The sequence below is a fragment of the Clavelina lepadiformis genome, chromosome 4 (assembly GCF_947623445.1).
Source record: "Clavelina lepadiformis chromosome 4, kaClaLepa1.1, whole genome shotgun sequence".
Classification (NCBI taxonomy): Eukaryota; Metazoa; Chordata; class Ascidiacea; order Aplousobranchia; family Clavelinidae; genus Clavelina; species Clavelina lepadiformis.
In genome coordinates, this window is record NC_135243.1 from 21237927 (window position 1) to 21262314 (window position 24388).

Sequence of the window (24388 nt, forward strand, 5' to 3'; positions counted from 1 at the left end):
ATTACGTTCACGACATTACAAGTTTGTAAAAACTGTAATTTAACTCATTGTAACTAAATATCCGGCTCAATTTGACGTATTTGGTCCCGCGCAATTCGTTTTACGATGGCGGCATTTTCGTTGAGATTATTATTTGCCTAAATCTATGTAGCAAAACTCGTTTTACTTTATTTCGTTCGTTAATCTTATGTTATTTCCGCATTGATGCATATTGTTTTAACAAACAGCAATTTGTGCGATGTTATAAATAATTTGCATGGTTTATGTTAAATTTTTCCGCAGAGAATTTCGTTACTGAAAATGTAATGTTTTCCGATCAATGTTTCTTTTGCAGTAAATGTTTGAAATCGTTGTAAAAAAACGAAAATTGAATTCAATACTAAAAAAACGTTTTCTGTTTTGCCTAGTTTAGGCATCACATGACTCTCTCGGGTTTTTGTCCATGGGTAATGTGAAACGTGATTAGTCTAATTTTGTATCAAAACACAACGTGATTTCTGCAGGCGCTAGAAACTTTTGAAAACATGTCGCACATTACGCGGTTAACCGTAATTACAAGCTGGTTGTAGACTTGGATCGATTTATATCTCTATGAAACTTTTAATCTTTTGACGTTGAACTCACTATCTCGACCACTATCTCGTCATGTAAATCGTTGAACTATAAACACAATTTAATTACCTATTGTACAGTTAATATTATAATTTCATTCGCATGAGCTGCGCAAAATAATCATGGTTTCTTGTTCCAAACATCTGCCTATAGTTTGAAAATTAGTTCCTGCCATAATTGTGGGTACCTAATTTACATCTTTTACAGAATTAATCTCGAATCCTATAGGAATAAGTCACTTGAAAATATTAATTTTTGTCGTCGTCACAGTTTTTGTTTGTATATTTGACATGCCAATGTCAAAGTTTTTACCATTAAAAATAAGTTTTCATCTAAAGTTTTTGCTTTCTTCACCAGAAACTGGAGTTAAAAGTTAGACTGTTGTTCTTTCGATTTGTCAGTGCTCGTGAGGAACGACAGGTTAAATTTTAATCCATCGACCAAATGTTATATTTGTTACTTACAAAAGAGGTTTTTCAGGGTTTGCTGAAACATCTCATTGTCAACGCCGTCACGTGGTCAAGAACCAAAAGCAAGCTTCTTCACTTTTTACCTTATGAGTTGAGTAAGAGTTGTTGTTTCAGTAGCAGCCATAATAGCGGTGTTATACTTTACTATACAGTACTAACCTGACTGAGAGCACGTTTATAGTCATTTTTTACATCGTCTATATACTTCTTGGTACTTTTTTAAATCATTGCGTTTGCTTTGCATTTTCTTACGTCAGAAGAATAATTATTTCATTTAATCCAAAAGTGCTATACTGTATGCTGCACTTTTAGTTATTTAGAATTAAACTAGTACGTCTCTTCACCGTATGTAATACAATAACTGCAACGCTAAACAAGTAACACAAATTTTCTGTTAAATTTATTCCAGGGCGATATTATGCGTTTACGATTGGCATAACCACTAGATTTCGATAGAGTATTTCAAGTGTTAACAAAATTGGCACTCGTAATCTGATACAAGGCTATTGAACACAAGAACATAGATGTTTTTCGTTATTCTTAAAGTACGGTACTACATTTAACAGTCGATAGTACAGACAAATACATAATTAATTTTAACAAATGTTTCTGCTAATTATTAATTGCACATTAGTATCACATTTCATAAATTAAATCAACTAAATTGACACCAACAGCTTCAAAGTTTCTAACTTTTGTACATGAAACCTCACACAATATACTGTACAAAGGGAAGAAACGAGAGGTTCTGAATAATACGAAGACTTTTATCTTTTTGATATTCTTTCGGTGTTGGAAAATCTCTAAGCATGAATGTTTAGCTTTTCATGCTTCTAAAACCAATGATAACTTTTGACCTTATGGTGAAAAGCGCCATTTTCCAGGCCTTCCTCCTCTTGGGATGACGTGTTGTCTAAGTTTTCACTTCTTTTGGAGACACGTCTGTAAGAAAAAAAAAAAATTATTTTCTTAATTTATTGTTTAATTAATTTTAAGATTAATGAAAATTAAGTGTGTGGAATAAAAATAGCAAAATAGCATGTATCTTATATATTACATATATCGCAGTTGAGTCTTTTTACCAATGCTTAAATATTACTGTAAAGTTGAAAACTAATTATTAAATGATTGATTTGCTCTTAAAAGTCCGTTTCAAGTTCCAAAGTTCATCAAAGTTTACATTATTTTTATTCAAATATCACTTTAAAAATACAAAGTAAAAGCTCGACAGAATTTACCTGGATCCTCGCCTGGCAACACGCCTACGCCATATAAAGCATCCGATTAAGATTAGAAATATTGGAATGATGACCAATGCGGCTAAGCTACCTTGATTTTGATTTTTTTCACCTATAGAAAAAAAGTAAACCAGCAGTTTAAATATTTATGCTTTTTTTCAGTATCAATATTAGAGATGTGGGCTATTTAGAGACTATTTAGAGCATAGTTTAGTCGTTTCAAACAGAGGTTATTGTACTTGCATCTTACCGTTACTGACCGTGTCATTTCCAAACCAATCTACAAATAATAAAGTTTAATTAGGTAAAAACAAAACAAAATATCTGTAATCTTTTTGATCGAAATCCGAAATCCGAAATCGAGTTTTTCATGTTTTATTTACCTGGAATTTTTTCTGTAAAACTAAATGATGAAGACCAACGACCGTTGGGTAAACTTGTGATGGAGTGTCGCGTCACACCGGGGTATGAAGAAAGGCCAGTTTGCCTAAAAACGTTGACCAATCCACCCTCGTCTATAATAATTTCTTGATTAGTTTTCTAGGTTAATGTTTAAATGTAGCTGTAGGAAAAATGTCCTAAGATAAGTATGGGGACCTTTTATTCTTCCATCGTGAATGGCAGCTCGACATACTGAAGAGTCGTCTGTGTACAGAACATTTCCATGAACTTTTGTCGTCGAATTAACACAGTCCGGTGGACAGAGAATTTGAAAAGCTGGTTTAGAGAAAAATCTTCTTTCTTGTGCAGTTGTCTTACATAAGATTGGCGCCTCTGTGCGGAACAAAATTAAAGTCTTATTTCTGAATTGTTGACATTTTTGGGCTAAGAAGAAAAAGCCTAAATTTTAGGTCAAACCAAAATATAATGATGTTACGTAGAAAAAACAGCAAGAGACAATTAAGACAGATGAAATATTTTATTAATTGGACGTCTCGTACGATACTATACGACCATTCTACATGTATTAGAGGATCAGACATATGAGGCAAGGTTTTTAACTGCTACCGTATGAGATAAAAACTCTAAGCAATAAACAAATATATGATATTCATATATAAGTATATGGAGAATACTTAATAATCAGTGTGTTGTTAAACGATACATCGAATCAGTTCTTGACCTAAAATCGCAGATTTAGCATGGTAGAGATTTCACCTCGTATAATGAATTTTTACCTGGAATCTCTGGCGTGAAACTAAAAGATGATCTCCAGTAATATCCGTATTTCGTAGTTGTAATGCCATTTCTAGACGAACCTTGGTAGCTTGGTTGGCCTGGCTGTCTGTAGAATATGAAAGTCCCGCCTTTTTCTGAAATACACAAAAGGAAGTCTTCGTTATACAATAAAGTTAATCTAAATCTTGTCATTCAAGACGAATACCGGTAAAATTTTCTTATGTGTAACGTGGTCGTATTACTCAAAGCATGTTTACAGCTTATTATGACTTAAGCACCGTCCATTCGGGAAATATATACGTACATATGTATGTATACGTGCCGTATATAAAACGTGACTTACTAGTTATTATACCATCGTGAATGGCAGCTTTACATATTGAGGAATCGTGGCTATAGGTACCGTTTCCCCAAACCGTAGCGGAAGAATTGTCACATCCTGATGGACAGGTTATTTCAAAACTTGTTTGATATGAGAATCTCGTATCTTGGGCTGTTGTGCCACAAGATATTTCAGGATCACTTCCACCTGTTAAAACATTCCGCTTTTTATTTTAGGCCGTGTTGCCATAAAAATCTTGTTATTAAATTTTTATCCTGCGCACATGCAGTCACTAAGTACCTAGTTGCTCTAGTATATTAAGTAACTTAACGAAAAAATTATTTTAAGTAGATCAATAGGTGATGTGATTTATAACAAAAATGTTTCAAACGTTAAATGCAACCACAACCTTGCCATTAGACTATATACAATTAAACTGTAATGAAATGACTTAAATTTAGTACCGTTTTTCTGGCAGCTTTTCAGGGTGGTTATCTTAACTTTTTGGTTCACTCTTGTATTAACACCTTACTAACATGTACCTGGAATCGCAGGCGTAAAACTGAAAGATGATTTATAGTATCCATGGGAAAAACTTCTCATTGAGTTTCTTTCTGTGCCGTTGTACGATGGTTGCCCTGCGTGCCTGTAGACCGTTACTTCACCACCCTCATCTGTCAATCACAACTTCTTGGTTCCAACACTTTCAACAAGTTTTTTCAATTCTTTGGATAATTTTGTTTTTAAATATGTGCAATTATTATCCAACAAAAAAACGATTTCAATTTATTCGACTACGCTATAATAGAATCATATTGAATATCGAACCAACTCCTTCAGCATTTTCGTATTTCGTGATCTTATAAAATAGTATAAAGCAACGTGTGGCTGAAAAATTCAAAACGACTTAATAACTACAAACCCACTGATGATTACCTGTAATTTCTTACCTGTTATTCTGCCGTCATGAATGGCGGTTCTGCATATAGATGAATCATGTGTGTAAACGACACTGCCCCAAACCTTTCTGGTGTCTTCTTGCAAGCAGCCGGCCGGACAAATCAATTCAAAACTTCTTGTGAAGTCAAACCTTTGGTCTTGAGCGGTCGTTGCACAGGTAATTGGTGTTTCTATTTCATTAACAATTTCTTTAGACTTTACGTTTTATATTCTTGCCATTTGCCTAATTAAATTGGAATTCTCACCTTGTTTTTATTTAGGTATATTATATGGAACACGACTTTTCGTTTTCAACACAACTTTTATGTGACACATATCAAAAATGGCGTTTTATCTTTGACATTACCTTTGATATGTGCTGAAAAGCTAATAGAAGACCTCCAGTAACCGTATGCTTGACTTTGAATTGAATTTCGTTCCACACCAACGTAAGACTCTTGGCCTGGTTGTTTGTAAACAGTAACTACGCCGCCTTCATCTGAAATAAATACGATGAATTTGAAGCATTGTGTAAAAGATACGAAGCGCTTCCAGGTCGATTCAACCCAAGATGGCTAAACCCGGAAAGATACAGCCGCCAATATCTATGGGTTGAATAGTCTTTGAGTTGAAATGAAGGCTACTAATCGTCAGTTGGTTGAATTGTCCTGGTCAAAATCGTCTGTGGGTTGAAATGACCGACCACCAAACAAAGCATGTGACACCGTCCTTTAAAATCCGCTGTATTGACATCATGACCTTCACCTGTAATCCTTCCGTCGTGAATAGCAGCTCGACAAATAGCCGAGTCGTGAGTATAGGTTCCATTCCCCCATACTCTGTAATCTTTTGCGGCGCAACCTTGAATGCATCGAACGGTGAACGACGTACCGCGCTCATGTCTGGCATGGTCCAGGCAGGTTATGATCCTAATTGCCTGAGCTACAAAAATATGCTTTAGTTATTTTGTCTTAAAACATATGTTCACTGTTAATATTAAACGACATTGTAGCTTCAGTTATGTATATGGAAATTTGTGAATTCTTTTACCAACCTGAAGGAAACAGTAGATTCAGAAGTAACATTATTCCACTCCAAAGCAGTTTCATGTTGAATTTCACGATGGCTTTAAAAAATTCTCTACTGTATGTCAAGTCACGTTTGAACAAAAATCTGTATTGACGTAGACCGACAATTTATTATATGAAAACACAACCACATCTCCAATATCTAACTATACCTCAAATTCAAAACTCAAATCACCGGGTTGGCGTACACACGCAAACCTACAGCTGCAATGCACTTTAGCTTGAAGCAACGTCTGAAAATCGCCGGCGTAAAATTCAGCAACTGTAGTCACGAAATTGTCTAAATCTGGTCACGTATGCTGACAACTGTTTTGAAATACTGTATATTAACGAGTTCGTGATTCCGTTTCTTGTCTATGGCATATAATCTATAGAGAAAGTGCACGAACATTTATGGAGTTTCTGGAACTGTTCAGCTGTAACACGTTCAGTCCATACGTTCTATCAAGCCCTTCATACAACACGCAGGGACTAAGATACGAAATTGAAATAATAAGGCCACTTAAGTGATAAAATTGTAATTTGTTGCGCTCACTTAACGAATTAGTTTCAGGAAAGCCAACATGAAGACAAGTCTAGTGTTACAGTATTGCTCTTTTCCTTTTCCTTCTTTTCGTTTCCTTCCCTTCGCTTTATGTTGACTCTCCTTTATCATAGATGAATTGTATACCAATTTTTTCTACTTCATGTGGAACAGACATAGGCTGGCGTCCATGCAAAGCTATCCAGGAAGATTGCGCTGAGATGTTATAACTGGCCGGTAACCAAACTAACGATTTTGACTTTGAATCTTGCAACGATTGCTGCCGCACTGCGTTCGATTGGGACTGCTTCGGAGAGCTTTTGATGCGTAAACTTCGGCCATATAGCTGGACACTTTTACTATGTTCTGGTTTCTCAATAAATTTTAAATGTTTTCGTTGCGTTTGTAATTGTACGACTGTGCACAGACTGTTTGCTGTCGAATTTAGTCTACTGGCTATAAGACTATAGTTATCCAAAACTTAAAAATTAATTCAATAAACTGCAAGACACATTTTTATTCCTTTAACAGTTTTCACTGGGTAAAGTTGCTTGTCGTGGAAACTCTGGTCGAAATGTACTGAGTTGACATGATCACACCTTTGCCTCATGCGGTGTGCGCTTACAACAGAGCGTTTATTACAAAGGCGCCTGATTAAATGCAACTTGTTGTCGTTTGTGGCAAAATTTCACCATAGGCTTTTTATCAACGAAGTTAATCACATATTATTCACTCGGATAGCGATAGGGATGCTAGCTATCTGAAAAGACAGGCTACATGCTACCTAGTACTTATATAGACAAATTGTGACAAATGCACGGAGAATTATTTGATTACGACAGTGAAAGGCAGATTGTAAAAAGATAACACTGAGCTGAGGGTAAGAGGAACGTATATAGGAAATTAGAAACTTGCATGACAACAACGCTTAACACAAAATGTATTTGCGCTATGAGATACGCAACGCAGCATGTAAAAAGTATCCTTTATTTACTGCTATAAATTGTACTTTTATTATAAGCACGGAGATTGATTGAGACCTTTCGTGCATTTTAAACTAACTGATATGATTTAAATGTGTTTTGAACATGCTGAAAGGCAAATGCAGTGGGTTATGTTCACGTTATTTCTAATGGAACAGCTGTTGGAACGTCGTTCTCGGACAAAACACATTTAAATATTTCCTACATACTTGTATTGGTTAATTTGGCGGATGTCAATTCAGTTCCTTTCAGGTCAATTTTGATGCAATTGCGTTTAAGCATTTAAGTAACACGATATTGCAATATTAACCTTTCTTAAAACTCGTGTTAATTTCGGATAAACAAGCCCAGCATATTTATCAGCTTTTCTTCACACAACAATGCCATTATATCGTAACCTATAATACTTTCATTCAGTCAGTCGATTAATGCCTGTGGTTCACAACCTTCTTCTGACCACTGACCCTTATAACAATTTTAAAATTTTGACCTCACATAAGAAAAGATTTCAAAAATCGTTCAATATATAAATTTTGTGGATCATGCTACAGTTTCATTGCAAAACGTCCGCTACATTGCAATGTGCTTCTTGACAATTTTACTCTTTTACGCTACTTCTGCAGCAAAAACTGCTCGTTATGCCTTGTATGTACAGTAAACTTGACGACGAAATAACATACACTGTTGTTATGTTCACTGCTGGTTCAGGAGTAAAATGGGTTCAGTACTCAACCTAAAACACTGTCTATACCTATGTCGAATCAAACATAGAAGGAAACAAGTGAAATGTTTTTAATTAATTGTCCAATGTTTCACATGACGTTCATCAAAGCCCTGAAACGTATAGCTTTCCACGGATTCTGAATTATAACCATTGCGTTATATGTTTGTGAAACGAGTTATTTGCAAGTTGTATAGTACAAATCACATTTAAAATCTATTAATGGTCGTTTTCATTTGGTTTTACATCTGGTTGATGCCGGTACCGTCCAAACTGATTCAATAGCAACGTTTTCGAGCAGATACCACAAAAAGCTACGGTTCAGCTAAATGTGCTGCTTGTAGCATGAAGGCATAACCACCTATTTAAATGGTTTCTTCCGTATTTATCTATATTTACCCCCGTAACCGCAGTACCCGTTTATGAAAGATCAAAAAGCACCCGTTTTATTATTTTTATCACCCGGTGAATTGCTTTGTAGTAGATCCGATCCAGATTTAACCGAAAAGCGACAAGTGATTGGGTGTTAGGCGCAGTGTGGAAAATCCAATTATGAAATCTCACGGTGGTGTTTAGGTGGTGTTGTGAGATATATTACATTATTTTAAAGCAACGTTGTCCTATCATAACGCAAGGTCAAATAACTATCAAGCATTTTGTGTGGCATAGTATGTCTTTCGGGCTTCTTATGCTTACTGACTTGAAGACAGGAGGGCTTATATAACTTTTTTCCCACCAACCCCGGAGAAGTATATTTTGAACCTTATAAAAACTATAAAATATATAACAATAAATACTGTAATATAAACCTGTAAAATGAGAAAACTTTCAAATATAGGAATTTTATTTTACACTGCACGTAAAACCAGCGAACTCTTTTGCTTGTTGTCTTTTCCTCGCTCAAAAGATTTCAAGACAGACTCAAAAGATTCAGTGATTCAAAAAATTCACTAAAGAACAGTTTAATACTGAATAAAAATTGTACTTTAACAAACTCTGCCATCCGCTGAGTTTGTTCTACACCCGTTTGAGGTCATGCTACAAAAATATAACAGATACAAAAATTACTGTAGAAGCAGTGGGCATGCAAATTCCAAATATTAGATATCAGTTCTTGTAGTAACATGTCAACTACAAATCATTCCTCGAGTGGATATCTTTAATTGTGGCTTCCAAAAGGTTTTAATGAAAAGGAAGTCAGGTCAAAAATTGTACGTATAATAGCAAGAAACCAACATTTAGGAGTAGCACCAGGATGATTGCGTAGGTTTTGGTCTGCAGAAATCCAAAAAAAAACAACGATTCGTTTGAGTTTATTATACCTAAAACTTCATGATTTTTGTATCGTCGTTCCGTGCTTACATGGAACTTTTATATTTTAAATTAGACTTAATGTTTCCTTTTACGAAAATCTATACCATATCTGTTTCGTTTGTAATATTCAACTGCTCTGTGTTCTCAAGCTCGGCAAGCGTAGCACGGCGCCGCAGGTTAACTGGTAACGGTGAACGGCTGACGTCATCTAAGTGAAGTTGGGAAATGGTGCGGAAGTCGTCTTCGTTTTGTGTTTCCTAAATTTAGAAAATAAAAGCTTACACTTTAATAGATATTAGTTTTCGTGATAATGCATACTTTGATTTCTTTAAATTTAATTATAAATAACCAATAGAGCTATAGAATGTAAACCGACAAAGTCATAGATTGTCCATAATGTTTAAAGTTATAAGTTATAATTACAGCCATTCATCAAGACTATACAACCTCCAAATGATATTTGAACTTTGTTAAGTTTTGAGGGCTGCTTGTCTTCTGTTGCTTTGGAGTCAAGTTATCAGCGCCAACAGGGCCAGAATAGTTTGCAAATGCTGGTGTTGGTGGCGGCGCCACTGGCTCCGTCAATACGTGAACGCCATTTATCGTTCGAGGGCGCAACGGAGCCATACTTAAAGAGCTGTGGGAACCTTCGCGAGAAATATTGCTGGAAAAGTTTCCGTATTGGCCAGAGGTGTTAGCGTGGGCGTGAGTCGTGAGATTGGATTTGTTATAAGTGTGATGCCTTTGTCCGGTACGTGTCTGTGATTCGTATGCTTCATGACCGTTGCCAAGTAACCTTGAATGGTCGGCAGATAGGTAAGGTGAAATTGTTGGATATGTGGATGTATTATTCTCAACAGAAGATGAATAGTCGTACGGATTCTGCTGATCCTGATAACGATAGTTGTCCGATTCCTCAGGCTGCTTCATCTCAGTCTCATACCCGATAAGGTATTTCTCTTGATTGTGCTCGTAGTCAAAAGATCCCAAATCCTGGGATCTCCCAAAAGATGCATGCATCCGTTCTGGCGTGGAATAAGCCTTCTTCCACACCATTCTCTTTTCCTCGGCGCTCTCATTCTTCCAGTGTGATGCATCCTCTTCGTTTAAGTCTTGGCGATTGCGCTCATCATTGGCCTTGCTAGGAGCAACCTTCTCCGGTTGGTTCAAATCTTTTACACTCGAGGTTTTTCTGCTCTTTATCTTAAGAGACTTGAAGAAGCTTTGTTTGCGTCGTGGGGAGTTATTATCAGTACTGTGATTGCTCAAACTTTCCGCTTTAATGTCATTTTCACTCAAAGGTAATTTCGACACGGCAGAATTACGATGTTTTCGCTTCGGTTCCGCGGTCTGGTGAATAACGTTCGCACTGGGCGACTGCGGAATTTCGAAACTTGACTTAAGCGCACGGTCTGGAGATAAATATTGCATCTTCCTCTGGGCATGGCTTACACCCGACCGGTTTCTTTCTCCATCGCGTTCTGTTGTTGGTCCAAAAAAAACGGACGGTCTATCAAATAATGTTTAAATTCTATATAAATGAAAAGAATATGTAATCGCATAAAAAATGTTAGACGAAAAATACCGATGACGCATTTGGCCTACGTTTGGTTTTGTTGCGAATGTTGTGACAATGTTTTCTTTGCGTCTTTTCGTTCAATCTCGTTGGAGTCAACACTACCAGATCTTCGCGGTACTGGTGAACAAAGAAGGCCTGAATCGTTCATCTGGCTGTCACAAAAATTGAAAAAGTTAACTACGTTTGAAAAAGCAACGTAAGGTTCCTTTAAGGTCGTCAACACACCTGTACTGATGGTAGCTTTCAGGTCCAGCAACATCTGTCGGCCCATTTTCTGCTAAATAACTGTCTACCAAGCCTAAATCGTGCTCCTTTGTTGGCTCATCTCCTCTTTGTTTTGTGTAGTGCAAACCTGAATCATATAGCGGAAAATTATGACAAGAGGAAAACTGCAAAACAACAAGAGGAAGTTTTTCATGTGAACTCGTGAAAACTTACCGGGTTGTCGAAAGTCGGGATCCATTTCACGTGCCACACATCTGGCGCTTTTTGCTTCGTCTCTGGCGTTTTGAGCAATGCCTTCTGCCTGCTTTGCCTTTGCTATGCTGTGAGCAGTTCTATGCAAGGAAACAACTGGTTTCATTTCAAGTAAAATAGAAAATCTACAATGGGGCGTTACACTAAAGTTTTAACAAATTTTGGGAAGCATCAATATTGTAGCATATGACATGTAAATGTTTAACTTTGTTTACAGTATCAATAAATATTTTCTCAAAGCTGAAGATAACACCGTTATTTTCTCATTACATTCCTTTATTTACGAACAAATAATAAAAACATCTTTTAACACACATGCATAATTGCGATCAAACTTTTCAAGTTGAAAGCTACCTACCCACCTTGACTCCGCGGTCTCGGATTTCTGGAGGGCCGCCTTTTCTGCTTTCTGCGCCTGAGCGACCGCATGCGCCACTTTCGATTTGATTTTTCCAGCTTTCAGGGGGAAACTTCTCCGACGAGTACCGTTAGATAAAACATTTTGTCTGTATTTTCCTTCCTCTTTAGACTTGTCCGGATAAGTGGTTAGTCCGTATCCGTGCCTCTGATTTTCAAGCCACTCTCCTTCGTATGTAAACCCGTCTGTCCTTTTGCAAACTCCAAAACCTACGTTAAGTGTATTGTTAGTGTATCATTAGCGTTGCAAAGATAAGCTTTTTCGTTGGTCTAAAACCTTTCAGCATGCAGCTTAAAGCAAGAAACAACTGATTGATGTCAATGCTTCAAATTCAACACAATGTACTACCGCTGCGGATCGGACGATCAACAAAGAAAAAATGAAATTACTAAGGCGGGCATTTCACAGTGATGTGCAGTATATGTCGCCCAAAGCAAGGACCATACATACGTCGGTCTATATACGTAGCTTAGTTACCTGTGCGTGCGTCATTTTTCCATTCGCCCCAATAGGTTTCCGATGTGTTAAAATCAATCTCGTCTTCGATTGGGTCCAGTTGTGACGTCATGTCACTTCCCTCGTATAAAGAGTTGTAGTCACTAGTGGTGCTCGCAAGCGTGCCGGTTGTCATGGTGCTAGGAAAGAAAAGCTTGTATTGTAGAATAGCTTTTAATGTAAATGTACCAAAAATTGCTTTGTTTTAGTATCACATATTTGTTGGATAAGTGCGCGAATCCTACCACTTATGAATAGAAACTTTGTTACAGACATAGACTATATGCAGCTTCTTGTGTATATGTATTACATTAAATTGAAAGTATTATTATTATCAGTGTATATTAGCTTATATCTTACAGTTGAAGAACATAAATTGTATTTTTGAGCATTGTTTAACACTACAATGTATCCATGTTATAAAGTAAAATACTGTACACGTTACCAAGTACCTTCTGTACGACTTGCTGCTTGCAAAAGAGTTTCCACTTGCAATGGACGTGCTCGATTTTGAACGGGTCTTCAAACCAAACGACTTACGGAGGCCGGAATTGCGGAAAAACTGGGGCTTTTTTGATGACGTTGTAGATGGCGACTTCGTCATGGCGTATCGCGTCAGCACAAAACCGCCTCGCGCACCGACTGGGACGTCTAAACCTTAAAATGTTAGCCAAGATATAGGTGAAACAGAAAAGTGAAGACGTCGGGATTAAGGTAAAGACGTAAGGCAAAATATGGGTGAAGCGAAAACTTTGTGGAGCATACTGTAACGGTAGCCCACTTGTACCAAGATACTACAATACGATGCAATTAACTCTACCCTGGATACGTTTATTAAAACAAAACCCGGTTTGCAAAAACAATATTTCATAATAGCGACATGGGGATATATTCACCCGCCAGATGCTTTGTTATATGGCGCAAGAGGGTAACCAGTCAGTTAATATGCTACTTGTACTCAAACATCTATGATTGGGTTTTTCATGTTCAAAGCTTATCAAGTATATGGCAGAAGCTGTTACCCTTATTAAACCAGTAACTAAGGAGAAGAATTCATCGATACGGATTTATTGGGCAGCGTTGTTATTGACCAAAGTAAAGAGAAAGCAGGATTTGCATGTTTTTGTATTGAAACAAGTCCTTCTAAAACTTTATCAAATATCGTCGCAACTTGACGTCATTTTGTTGGACGTAACCACATACGTTATCGAACTCACCAACGTCAGGGACGGATATGGTGGTTCCGTTGCTGTGTTCACTCCGCAGTGACGTCATAGAGGTTCGGTGAGAATTGCGGACAACCGATGCCATTCCGTAGGGAACACTTTGCCGTATCCCGGATCCCTGTCGCATCCCACCAGCCCACTGCCCTTGGTAGGTTCCTTTGCTCAAACAAAAACAAAATGCTGAAAACTTTCCAATTAAATGTTTATGACATGTTAAGCCAAATTTGTGTTTGGGTTTCACTGTTATATGGAAGTATACGAGCTATTTACTGTTGCGATTTTAACTCGGATGAATGTTTTGTGACTTGGTGAGTCGAATAGTATGGGTTACAGAATGTTACAGAATAATTTCAGCCTACACCAATTTTAGTTTATTATTATCTTTCTTTTATTTACTTCACAAATAAATGCCCAGGCCTACGTAATGATGATGGTGATGGTTGTTTTCAACTGTTGTTGCCGAATATAACTCCTATATACCTATAACTGCAAACTGCATTTCGTTACAGCAAGATTAAGGTCAGCAACTCGTGTAACGTCATTCGACCTTTAGACAATCACGTGATCGTTTTACGTCAGGAAGGTTAAAGGATGACAGATATACCAGCACGTGGTAATCGGATTATCGCGACATGTAATGACGTATTGACCTTATGGTGTGAAATAAATAGTTATTGGTCTAACAAGCTTACTATACTTAAGTACTTGATCGCTGTACAGTATCAAGTTACACAGATATTTGATAAGCGTATTCCGATGGGAAAACATTTTCTCAAATACATTAAGCACGTTACTGTATATTTGCAGATGAAAATGTTTCTTTGTTCCACCATTAAGAAACAAATGTGCTCATTTAAAAAATTTTAGCACAAAAGTAAAAGGCTTAAAGGTGGATTTGAATTTGATTAGAAACAGTTCTTTATTCACTTGTGTTTCTGATCTTGTTGGTTCTAAAACGTAGGTATGTAAGTGATAAGAAACCACGGACATTAATTACATTGATTTAATGTACAACTTTAAAGTAACATGAATTAATATACCACTGTAGCCTTTGCTTAAAGATTATAACGGAGATGTTGTTAAGGTTCTGATATAAATTATTTATGTCAAATGAAAATCCGCTTATAAGGATAACAAAGCTAAAATAAACAATGAATAATAAACATGATTCCACTTTTTATAGGATAAAACTCTCTCTAGTATAAACAAGGATTGTCGTTCGGGTTAAGTTTTAAAACCTCCCTAAATCTCGAGGAAAAAATGATAAAACCTTACCTCCATCTGCGTAAGTTTCTGTTCCGTACCCGTCTTGAAGTCCGTTGTTCCACGTTCCCTCGTATTTGGCCCTACTTGAAGTGCTACTCCTCACTCCGTAGCGTCCCTTGAGTCCGTGAGTCCATTCTCCCTTATACTTCCATCTTCCCTTTGTCTCGATTCCTAAATTATGACGTTTTCCCATCGACCAGCTCCCTTCGAAGGTATTTCCGCTTGGCCAAGTGTAGACTCCCAGGACTTCGAACCCATGATTCCAAGACCCGGCATATTCGCCCTGTCCCTGCGGACCGGTACAAATCCCATGTCCGTGCGCTTTTCCGTCCTCCCATCCGCCACAATATGTTCCGCCGTCGTCGAAATCAAAGCGACCGCCGCTTGGAGACGTGATTACCATATCCTTTGTGACGTAATTTCACGCATGCCTGCGTCAGCATGTAAGTGTCGTTTGTTAGCGTAACGACTGGGCCTTGTGCATAGGTTTTGGCTTCTATTAAACAAAAATTTGCTGCTCAGACAACCTTTGATTGATTTGACTTGATTGAAACCTTTGATTGTGCAGCACTCCTCAAAATCTATCATAGATACCTGTGAGAAAGAATAAGGCGACGTTCACGCAGTTATTTTGTTAGATTTTGCTGGATCTGTGTATGCAAAATATGTCATATATATAAGCCGCACTCGCAAACAAGATCATAATAAACTAAACACTGAGTTTGTTTTGCTAAGCAACGTAAGTTCGGCTCAACGCTGTGCGCTGGTTTCTGCTTTGCGCTTATTTCAATTCGACGCAAATAAACGTACTAATAAATCTTCACTTAGCTCGCGCAGACGCTAACCCGTAATCTAAATAAAGCCTGGAACGCTTCCTACATGCATTCATTCTCGCTCAGTGTCTAGTCTAATTACGTGAAGTGTCGTGCGTTTAAGTAGTTTGCTGCTGCTGTGACGACCGTCCTTATCTCTAAACAGCACAAAGATAAAACTGCTTGCTAATTTTAGTACGAGATTCCTAACTGTCAACTGAAGTAATATCTATGGTATTTAAAACTTTGTAAATCCCAGTGTAGTTGGTGACGTTTTCAACTTACTATCTAAAATGGTTGTCATTTAAAAACCATTTAACAACGTTCTTACAGGAAACTGACTAGCGGTTAATTTTCTCCATAAACAATCATGGTTATTCTATAAATCTCAGCCGCAAACACAACTTATTAATTGTAGCGCTCTCTCTGTAATGTGCTTTCCACAAACCCATATCAGGTTACAGCAACAGGCAACAGCAATAAATCAGCTGTAGGGTTTACCCGCTGACAGCAACAACTGCTGAAAAGCTGCTCACAATGAAATTGATTTTGCCTGGCATATCGATCGTTGGCTCGTAGTTGTCACACGTTCGCTGTAACGGCGATATCTCAAGCCATTCTTTAATTACGTTAACAAACGCTCCAAATGAATTTGGCGCTTTGATAGGATCGATTGCTTTTCTCCTTAATTCAGGATATATAGAAATAACATCAAGTTGATGAGTCTCGTGTCAACCAAATTATTTTAAATTTGACGGTTTCCCCTTTGCCTATTACATTCTAGTTCAAACATTTATTGGTTTTATTTAACACTAGATGGCCCAAAAAAGGTGAAATAATGGACTTGTAGTGAACTATTTTGTGTACTCCTTAGTTCCATTATTGAAAATTGCAGACAAAGGAAAACATCTTATAGAACACACATCTCTGGACAATGGTTAACCATATAATCGTCAACATTTTTGTGGCACCACAACATGAAGCAAAGGGTAAATCAAATAAACGCTAGGTTGTGATAATGAGCTAAGTCACTTCAATTTTAGTTGTCTTTCTCTGCGTAACGGAGGCAGACTTACTTGTTTGCGAATGGATTGTGCCTTTCCTGTTTAAACGGTTTATACAGCTGATGGCTAGAATTGTTTTTATTAACTTCAAATTTTTTTTCGGTAAAAATTAAATGTAGGCTGTAGTTTTAATGCATTTAATGCGTAATTTGGAAAATGTTTTTTCAAATCGGATTTTCGTGGTAAATAAAGCAATTATTCGCCACATAAATATGCATTTTTGTTGCGTTTCAAATTCTATCTGATTAACTAAGTTAAAGTTTCATACTATCCTCCGATAGAAAATGTTTAATGGTTTAACCCGGTGAAATGGACATCAGAAGTTCCAGCAAAAGCTCTTTGGAGCTCGTCGATCAATTAAAACAGGAATCTCTGAAACGCAGAAGTTCATAAATGCGAACTTTCGCAAAACCCAATTTTCAGATGAATTAAGAAAATGTAATTCGATTGTTTCGTAAAAGCGACGAAAAGCGTGGTATCTTGCGTCATAAATATTTGAGTTTGATGATGGCGCCAGGTGGTCGGCTCAAACCATTCATTTACTGTTTTAAGGGGCAGCGATATTATCAACAATTCTTCCTGATGAAATGGAAAGTTGATATGCTCGTTCTAACTTTAATTTGAGTTCAGTATCCACAATGTCGTAAAACATTTATGCCCTCCAAAAGGATCTGACCGCCTAACTGGACCACTTGACATGAGCATAGGAACACTTAGCACTTTTCCTACAGATAGCATTCAGTTTCAAAATGATATGTAATTGCTTGTGCTGCCGCATTATCATGTGTAAGTGGCTTTCATACGTATACAAGCACGGCGCTCTTCAGTTGTTGAAATGTTTCATTGCAAAATTGTACGACTGAAGGCTGATTGTCGACTGTTTTCTTGTCTTCATACGAGTTTTGAAAGCCTTTTTTGATTATCCGTATAGCTTGCTTATCGCACGTTATTTATGGAACCATTGGCTTTTGATCATTTTTTTATCATGAGATTTCACGTGATAAAAAAAATTCTGAAACACAGAGTTTATGTTACATTACAACTGGGTTTAATCATCGTATCAGAGCGGCAGCTTAATCCTTATATTTTATGATATATACAGGAAGGCGTAAATTACATTAAAATCTGTTTTAAGTTGTAAAGTGCCAGATGAAAGTTTGATCATTCCTCGACAAACGTAACACAAAAAAATATAAAATGAACAACTTCATCTATGAATAGTGAAAATGAAATATCATCATGACAAAGCACTATAGATTTTCAAAGACATATTGCCGGTCACAATGCAATTAACATATAACGCCAATGGCTTGACAATACAATAACACTGTTGGAGTGTGTAAAAACTATAAAGAACATATAAACTTAATGTACAGTACATCATTGCCGCTAGCAATGCACATGAGCATTTGATGCTGAAACCAACAAATTTGAATGAACTTCTGACCGCCACAAACTAAATATAAGATTGTTTGCTGACAAACACACAACCGAGCGTTCAGTGTTTGCTTTGTTTTATTACGTTTATTATATTCCAACTATGTCAGCTGAAATGAGAACGTCGTGTAGTATACTGTATGGCTTATCTTGCTGAGAGAAGTTAGGCCCAGTTGCCCAGCCATTCCAGTGCAAATACGTTTTTTTGCAACTCTGTACATTCAGACAAGCGTTCTTTTACGAAATCAATAACTGGTGCTGCTTTGCCCTCATGAATGCACCGTTCTAATATTTGAAAAACTGTACCAAAATAAGCTTTGGCAACGGTATAGTTTTTCTTATCCATAAATAATTTCCCAACAATGGTATGCCCATAGCATAGGTATTGGTTGCACTGAATTCCACAACCCTCGTAGCGCCTTATACCTTCTTGAAAGTTTTCAATAGCTTTGTCGTAGTTGTTGTTTCGCAGATGACATTCTCCAATACCAAAAGAACAGCCCGCACCAAAACCTAAAATATGTTTTCTCACACAACCCCTTACCGGTTGTTTAAGGGTTGGTTCAAGCAGACGAAAATCGGACAAGAGATCTGACAGTTTTACATAAACCTGCAAAGCTTCTTCAGGATCATCAACAACCTCCAGCAAATATTTACCGTATACGTCATAACACCTGAGCATGACGTGAAAGTCTTCTTCTGGGTTTAAGCGAGCGTGGTTCTCTTTCATGAACGCACAGATTTCGTCGTCTTTCTTGTCAAGAGTAGTTATGCACTGAATGATCAGACAAGCGATATGAAGCTTGATCTTATGCCAGTCTAGCGCTTCAAACGTGTCCTGAAGCAAATTTAAAGCCTCATCGTACATTTGATTTACGTACATGCTGTCAGCAACTAACAATATTACACTAACTGGGATTCGAATCCCACTGGTAGATTTGCTTACCATGCTTTTGTACAGGCGAATAGCTTTGGAATGCAAGTGCAAACAAAACGCCGTGTAAATTTTGTAATGCGGAGCATGTTTTGTCAATTCGTAGTTCCAAGACTCTGTTCTGATCATATGTTGCAAGTTACCCACAATTTCAATATAACTCAACAAGCTTTCTTCTCCAATTGATTTTTTTATATCAAGCGCAGCGGGCATAGCAAGTGGTGAAAAATAGTTGAGATTCCTGGAAGAGTCTTCTTGACGTTTGTTTTTCAAGTATAATTTCAACCGCACTTCACATGATATGGCCACTGCATAGGCCAGCTCGTGGGCTGCTTCTGGGGTAAGTACTTGGCTTTCTTTCAGCTTTTTAACGACACGAAAAGGACAGTTTTCTCCTGAGTAGCCGAACTTCATTCTTCCCAGAGCAGAAACGAACAATGTAGAAGTTCGGAAAAATACCTGCTTGATATTAAATGACGAAGAAAATGTGGACAAGGTGTTTTCAAGGTTGTCATATACGCTGAAATTATTGAGATCTTCCTCTAATTGTTTCAGGAAGATTTCGTTTCCACTTTTGCGCCAAGAATTAATTTTGATTCCTGACATTTCAACAAAGCGATCATAAATTACTTTGTCTCCCGAAACAAAACAAGTATTTGACAAAACATTTGCCAAATGATATCCATCTTTCAAATCAACATCTTTTTCTAAATATTCCACCATTTTAGATACAGGTCGAATAAGTTCAGTTGTCCATGCTTTTTTTTTGGTTTTTTCTTGTCGACCGAGTGGAAAGTGGGATGCATATATTGCCATACTGTCGAATGATATACCACTTGGTGTCCATTTGTCATAAAACCAATCGTACTTTTTCTTTTGGTTGCTATTCAGTGATGGAATTTTAACACTGTAAAGGGGAGTTTCGCCCAAGCCAAGTATGACCATAAAAAATGTTACACAAAACCAACGAAAATATTCCAACACTGACTGATATTCATCGCTGTTTTCATTAAATCTCTCCAAAATGTCGTCATCCAACACAATAACATGTTCGAAGTCAGAGTATGGAGTGATTTCTTTTTTAGCCAATGATCCCATTCCGACCACGGCGTATCCACATGGGGGCTTTCCCATGATTTCAATGCATTGATTTGAAACCCAACTCATTACGTCAATATAATATTCTGAGACCATACTTTGAAGTGATTCCATAAAATCTATTTTACCTTGTTGACGTTGAAATTCTTCCTGTATAGAAATATTCTCAGGTATATTTTGTAACTTGTTCAGGTTTGCCTCAGTGGCTTTCCTCAAAAATCGCAACTTTTCCAAAACAAAATCCACTTTACCGCTCAGCTTATATTCACAACATGAGGCTTTTGCTAGATTAAGTACCAGGAGATGAAGATTGTCGAGGTCTTTGTGAATTTCCCTCGCATTTGAAGGCTTCCTAACAATGGCAGCGTTCATGAGAGCAGAGCTTCTAATAAGTGCAAATCTTATGCTAGTCAGGATACACGAAAGCCTTTTACGTATCAAACAAGATACCTTTGAAGGACCGACCAACGCAATGACTGTAAGTGCCAAGGTAAATCTACGGAGAAAATATAAAGCTTTCTTCCTGTAGACTAAACCAAGTTTGTGAAGGATGTTTGCAGACTCTTTCAGATCACATTCTCTTTCAAAATATATTTTATTTTCTTCATCACGTTTTTTTTCATTTTCTAAATCGTTCTTTCTTTCCTCTTTCTTCTTAACATCACAACATTGTCTCAAATCCTCAGCTAATTTCAGTTCCGTTTTCCACAATTCAGGGCAAGTTTCAACGTCAAATTCAATGTTTTCCATTTTAATTTTTCCATATAATATACTCTTAAATACCTAAATGATTTCAATTTACATTTATAAATACAGCAATCTTATGGCTTTAGTGTATTTCATTTCCCGAATATAAATGTTAACAAATAAAATCTGCAAGTAATGTTTTGAATTTAATATCTTATAAAGCTTTTAATAAGATTTCGGTAATTTTGTTAGCAACAAGTAAAAACTGAAACAGCCCGAAACAAAACAAAATCAACATGACTAATATCTTAGGCTCCACATTGCGTTGTAGCTGATAGTGAAAAGTAACGCTCAGACCAAACGTCAGTCGCATAGTCTGTGTTATATAGTGAATATTTAAACCAGGGTTTCCTAATCAGTTGGTTGTGGCTTATTACACAGCGTGAACATCAACGCTATCAAAATGGGCTGACCAAAAATGAGAGAAATAAATATTTCAAATTTTACCTACATAAAATAAAATGAAAATTATGACATTAGTATATGTACGCATAAATGATGACGTGTTAGCTTTTAATCAGCTTTGCTTACTATTTGGAAACTATAGGCTAGATTGAATAGATAAATACTGTACATATGCTTTCGGCCAATGTGTTTTGCAAGATTTTGTTCAGTAAAATTCCACCATCCACATGCCTCTAACACAATGCTAATTGGTAGTAAGCAGCAAATAAGTTAAACCAAATATTTTCTGTAGGAAACCATTAAATATAATTGGAAACACTCATTTATTTTAAACGGTGTGTTTACCAACAAACACTCCAGCAAACTCGTATTTGCACAGTTACTTGCCGAATGGAAACTCAGGTATACTTTGGTGTTACAGTCCAGACAGAGGATTTGCCTACACGGATAATGCATCTTTTTATTTAAGCGCATAATATAGATACCGTTGTAAATCATCACATATAAGTATGTGAGTTCCTTTATGGGTCCAGTTTCTGAAATAGTGTGTAAGAGTGTGGATAAATTCCTCGTATCAAACAAAAATATTTGGATTTTATACTAGCATGATAACGACAAAGTTGGTTTCTTGTGAAACTCCAATTCTTTCCTTTTGTAAACCATTCAGGTTGTGGAAGGTACATTTTCTCCAAATCCATTTTCTTTTCTAGAAAAATGACAACCTTAATTTTGTACATCGTAGCATTTCTCCACGAAGTTTCAACTCTTTTTGAAAAAATTGAGGACTAATTTCCATGTCAAATTCATAATATTTTATTCCTTGACACGTTTTCGTCTGTTTGTCTGTTTTTTCCCGGTGAAATAGTGACAGTTTAGTTAATGGCGCATTTGCTTCATAAAGTGTAAAGGGGTGACTACCGCAATCATAGTACAACGACCGTAAAATGTAAACATTAAAGGCCATAACCAAATTTTGTAGCCTATTATACTTCAGGGTTGTGCGAACCACGTTCACCCTACTTAGCCTACTCTTCTACGTTATCGTTGAAAAATTTTGATGTCACAACACCTATATCAAGGTACTGTTGCTCTCTTCACTGCTGAGATTTTCATCTGTACCTAGACTGTACGATTGAATTGCTATCTTATTTTTCATGCTGAAAGTTACCTGCTATACCGTTACTATACCGTGGTTATACGACAAGCCGTTACTAATCATGATCTAGTCTCGCATAAGTATTTCAACATCAGTTAAACAGAAACGATCACTAATCGCTTTATATTTCACTAAGGTAATAGTAACTTAGTAAACTAAAAAATAAATGACAACCAACCAAGCCAAGGTACCAACCTAATTCACTGTGAGCAAAGTTTGGTAAGGCGCAGTCAAGCACAAAATCTTCACGCTCGATTGCTTTCCAACATATTAAATAACACGCCACTGTGAGTCAGGTGATACTCATTTTTAGTTCCCCAGCAAAACAAGTATGAATTGAAGTGTGTGCAATCGCGCAGGCGGTGAATCAATCATTTATAAATGAGACAGTTTATATAGTTTACAATACCATTTCTGCGATTTTGTGACAATATATAATACCCTATTATTCCATGTAAGGATGTCTTGGGAAGTAATGGTGCCTTTTTGTCGTTTTTGATCGTTAAGTCGGTTTTATAACGGTGCTTCATTTAGGTATCTAAAACGGTCCTCATTCGAATATAAAAACAGAGACCTACCGAAAACTTACAACTTACCAATAATAAAAGATGGATCATGTAACATATGTTTTGCTTAGGAAAGGTTTTAATTTACAACTTGTACAGCATAGGCCTGTGATAAATATATCAATTAATGTAATATAAAATTGTGTACTGCATAGAATTCTCATCTATGGAATCAGTGAAGCATAACACTGCGTGACGTAATCGATTGTTCCCTTGTCCGTGCATTTTGTTTTACTCAGTCTCTTTTCAGTCGTACGTTCAACGCCGCAACATGTCTCTGTGCTGTTGCTGTTATAATGTTCTATCTTGATGTATTCGTTCAAAGAAGCTTCAAATATAATCAGATTATACAGTAGTCATTCCTGTGTCATTACTGCTGAAGTCTATCAAAGTTCACTGTTAAGATATACACAAGGAAACAGACTTTGTAGTGTAAGTGGGTAAACCTTTCAGGCAAAGGTACCAATATACCACTTTTCATTACAAAATGATGCAGCCGAGTGAGGACGAATTGACAATAAAAGAAGACATTTCCATTATAAGTGTGGTGGAGCCGAAATAGCTGAGAACTACGCATTTCTTTGGGGAACAACCTATGAACAATTAAATTTGAGGTTGAGAGAAGTCTAGTGATCTCAGACTAGAAGATATGTCTCATCCACAACCCATACAACACTCATTGGATCTAGCCGACAGACATCTCGACAATATGATATTCGAACAAATCAACTACAACGACGGTGACGAAGAATCGCCTAGACTTCAACCAACTTCGAATGCAAGAATGACCGACGAACAAAGCACTCCAGTGAAAACACTTTGTCGGTATTTGGACATTCAGTAATGATTTTTGTTTGTTTTTTTTCTCTATGTAGTATATATTATAGCGCTATTGTGTAGTTTACCTTAATTGATGGTGGCTTAATTGCCACACTCTCTAACGGTTCAACCATGCCGGAGAGAAATTTTTCTTTGTGTTATTTTGTTATGCTTTAAAACATAGCGGTTGTTTTCGAAGGTTAAACAAATGCCCAAGGCTAACACCGATACACTATGTTGAATGTCAATTACAAAACGTATTTGACTAATTTTATATATATGTTTTGCAAAACGCGTATTTCCAAGTGAAATATTCACGCAGCTACACTGGGAAAACCAGACGCTGTAATATGATTGAATGGTCTTATGTTTGAAAATGCCTAGTGCAAATTTCTCTTATGTTGATCAGAACGCGTGAGCATACAAAAATTTCATACCATACGTTGTTTACGGAAACGGCGTGAAGAAACGTGAGATGAAAAATTTGCTGACGATTTCCT

At 36.9% G+C, this 24388-nt stretch overlaps 3 protein-coding genes across 4 annotated transcripts; all 3 read right to left on the minus strand.

Annotated features, from left to right (window-relative positions):
- Positions 1-1467: 1467 nt before the first annotated feature.
- On the minus strand, positions 1468-5904 carry LOC143453158 (uncharacterized). The gene is made up of 12 exons (XM_076954325.1): positions 5815-5904; positions 5526-5702; positions 5128-5259; positions 4772-4951; positions 4364-4495; positions 3843-4028; positions 3499-3633; positions 2918-3094; positions 2704-2835; positions 2571-2600; positions 2321-2432; positions 1468-2024 (listed from the first exon to the last, which is right to left on the minus strand). Exons 1-12 carry the CDS (start codon positions 5867-5869, stop codon positions 1916-1918), a joined length of 1557 nt encoding a protein of 518 aa, XP_076810440.1. The 5' UTR covers positions 5870-5904; the 3' UTR covers positions 1468-1915.
- A 3006-nt stretch (positions 5905-8910) lies between these two features.
- Positions 8911-15477, minus strand: LOC143453154 (uncharacterized). 2 transcript variants are annotated; one of them, XM_076954322.1, is made up of 11 exons: positions 14860-15477; positions 13576-13740; positions 12811-13009; positions 12341-12498; positions 11808-12072; positions 11407-11525; positions 11194-11320; positions 10995-11120; positions 9837-10899; positions 9494-9646; positions 8911-9350 (listed from the first exon to the last, which is right to left on the minus strand). In XM_076954322.1, exons 1-11 carry the CDS (start codon positions 15251-15253, stop codon positions 9273-9275), a joined length of 2847 nt encoding a protein of 948 aa, XP_076810437.1. In that variant the 5' UTR covers positions 15254-15477; the 3' UTR covers positions 8911-9272. The 2 variants fall into 2 exon arrangements, with proteins under 2 accessions (XP_076810437.1, XP_076810436.1); XM_076954321.1 differs by having other exon boundaries at positions 12811-13015; positions 14860-15475.
- Positions 15478-17839: 2362 nt separating this feature from the next.
- Positions 17840-20970, minus strand: LOC143453155 (uncharacterized). The gene has a single exon (XM_076954323.1). The coding sequence runs from the start codon at positions 20943-20945 to the stop codon at positions 18327-18329; it is 2619 nt and encodes an 872-aa protein (XP_076810438.1). The 5' UTR covers positions 20946-20970; the 3' UTR covers positions 17840-18326.
- Between the last annotated feature and the right edge of the window lie 3418 nt (positions 20971-24388).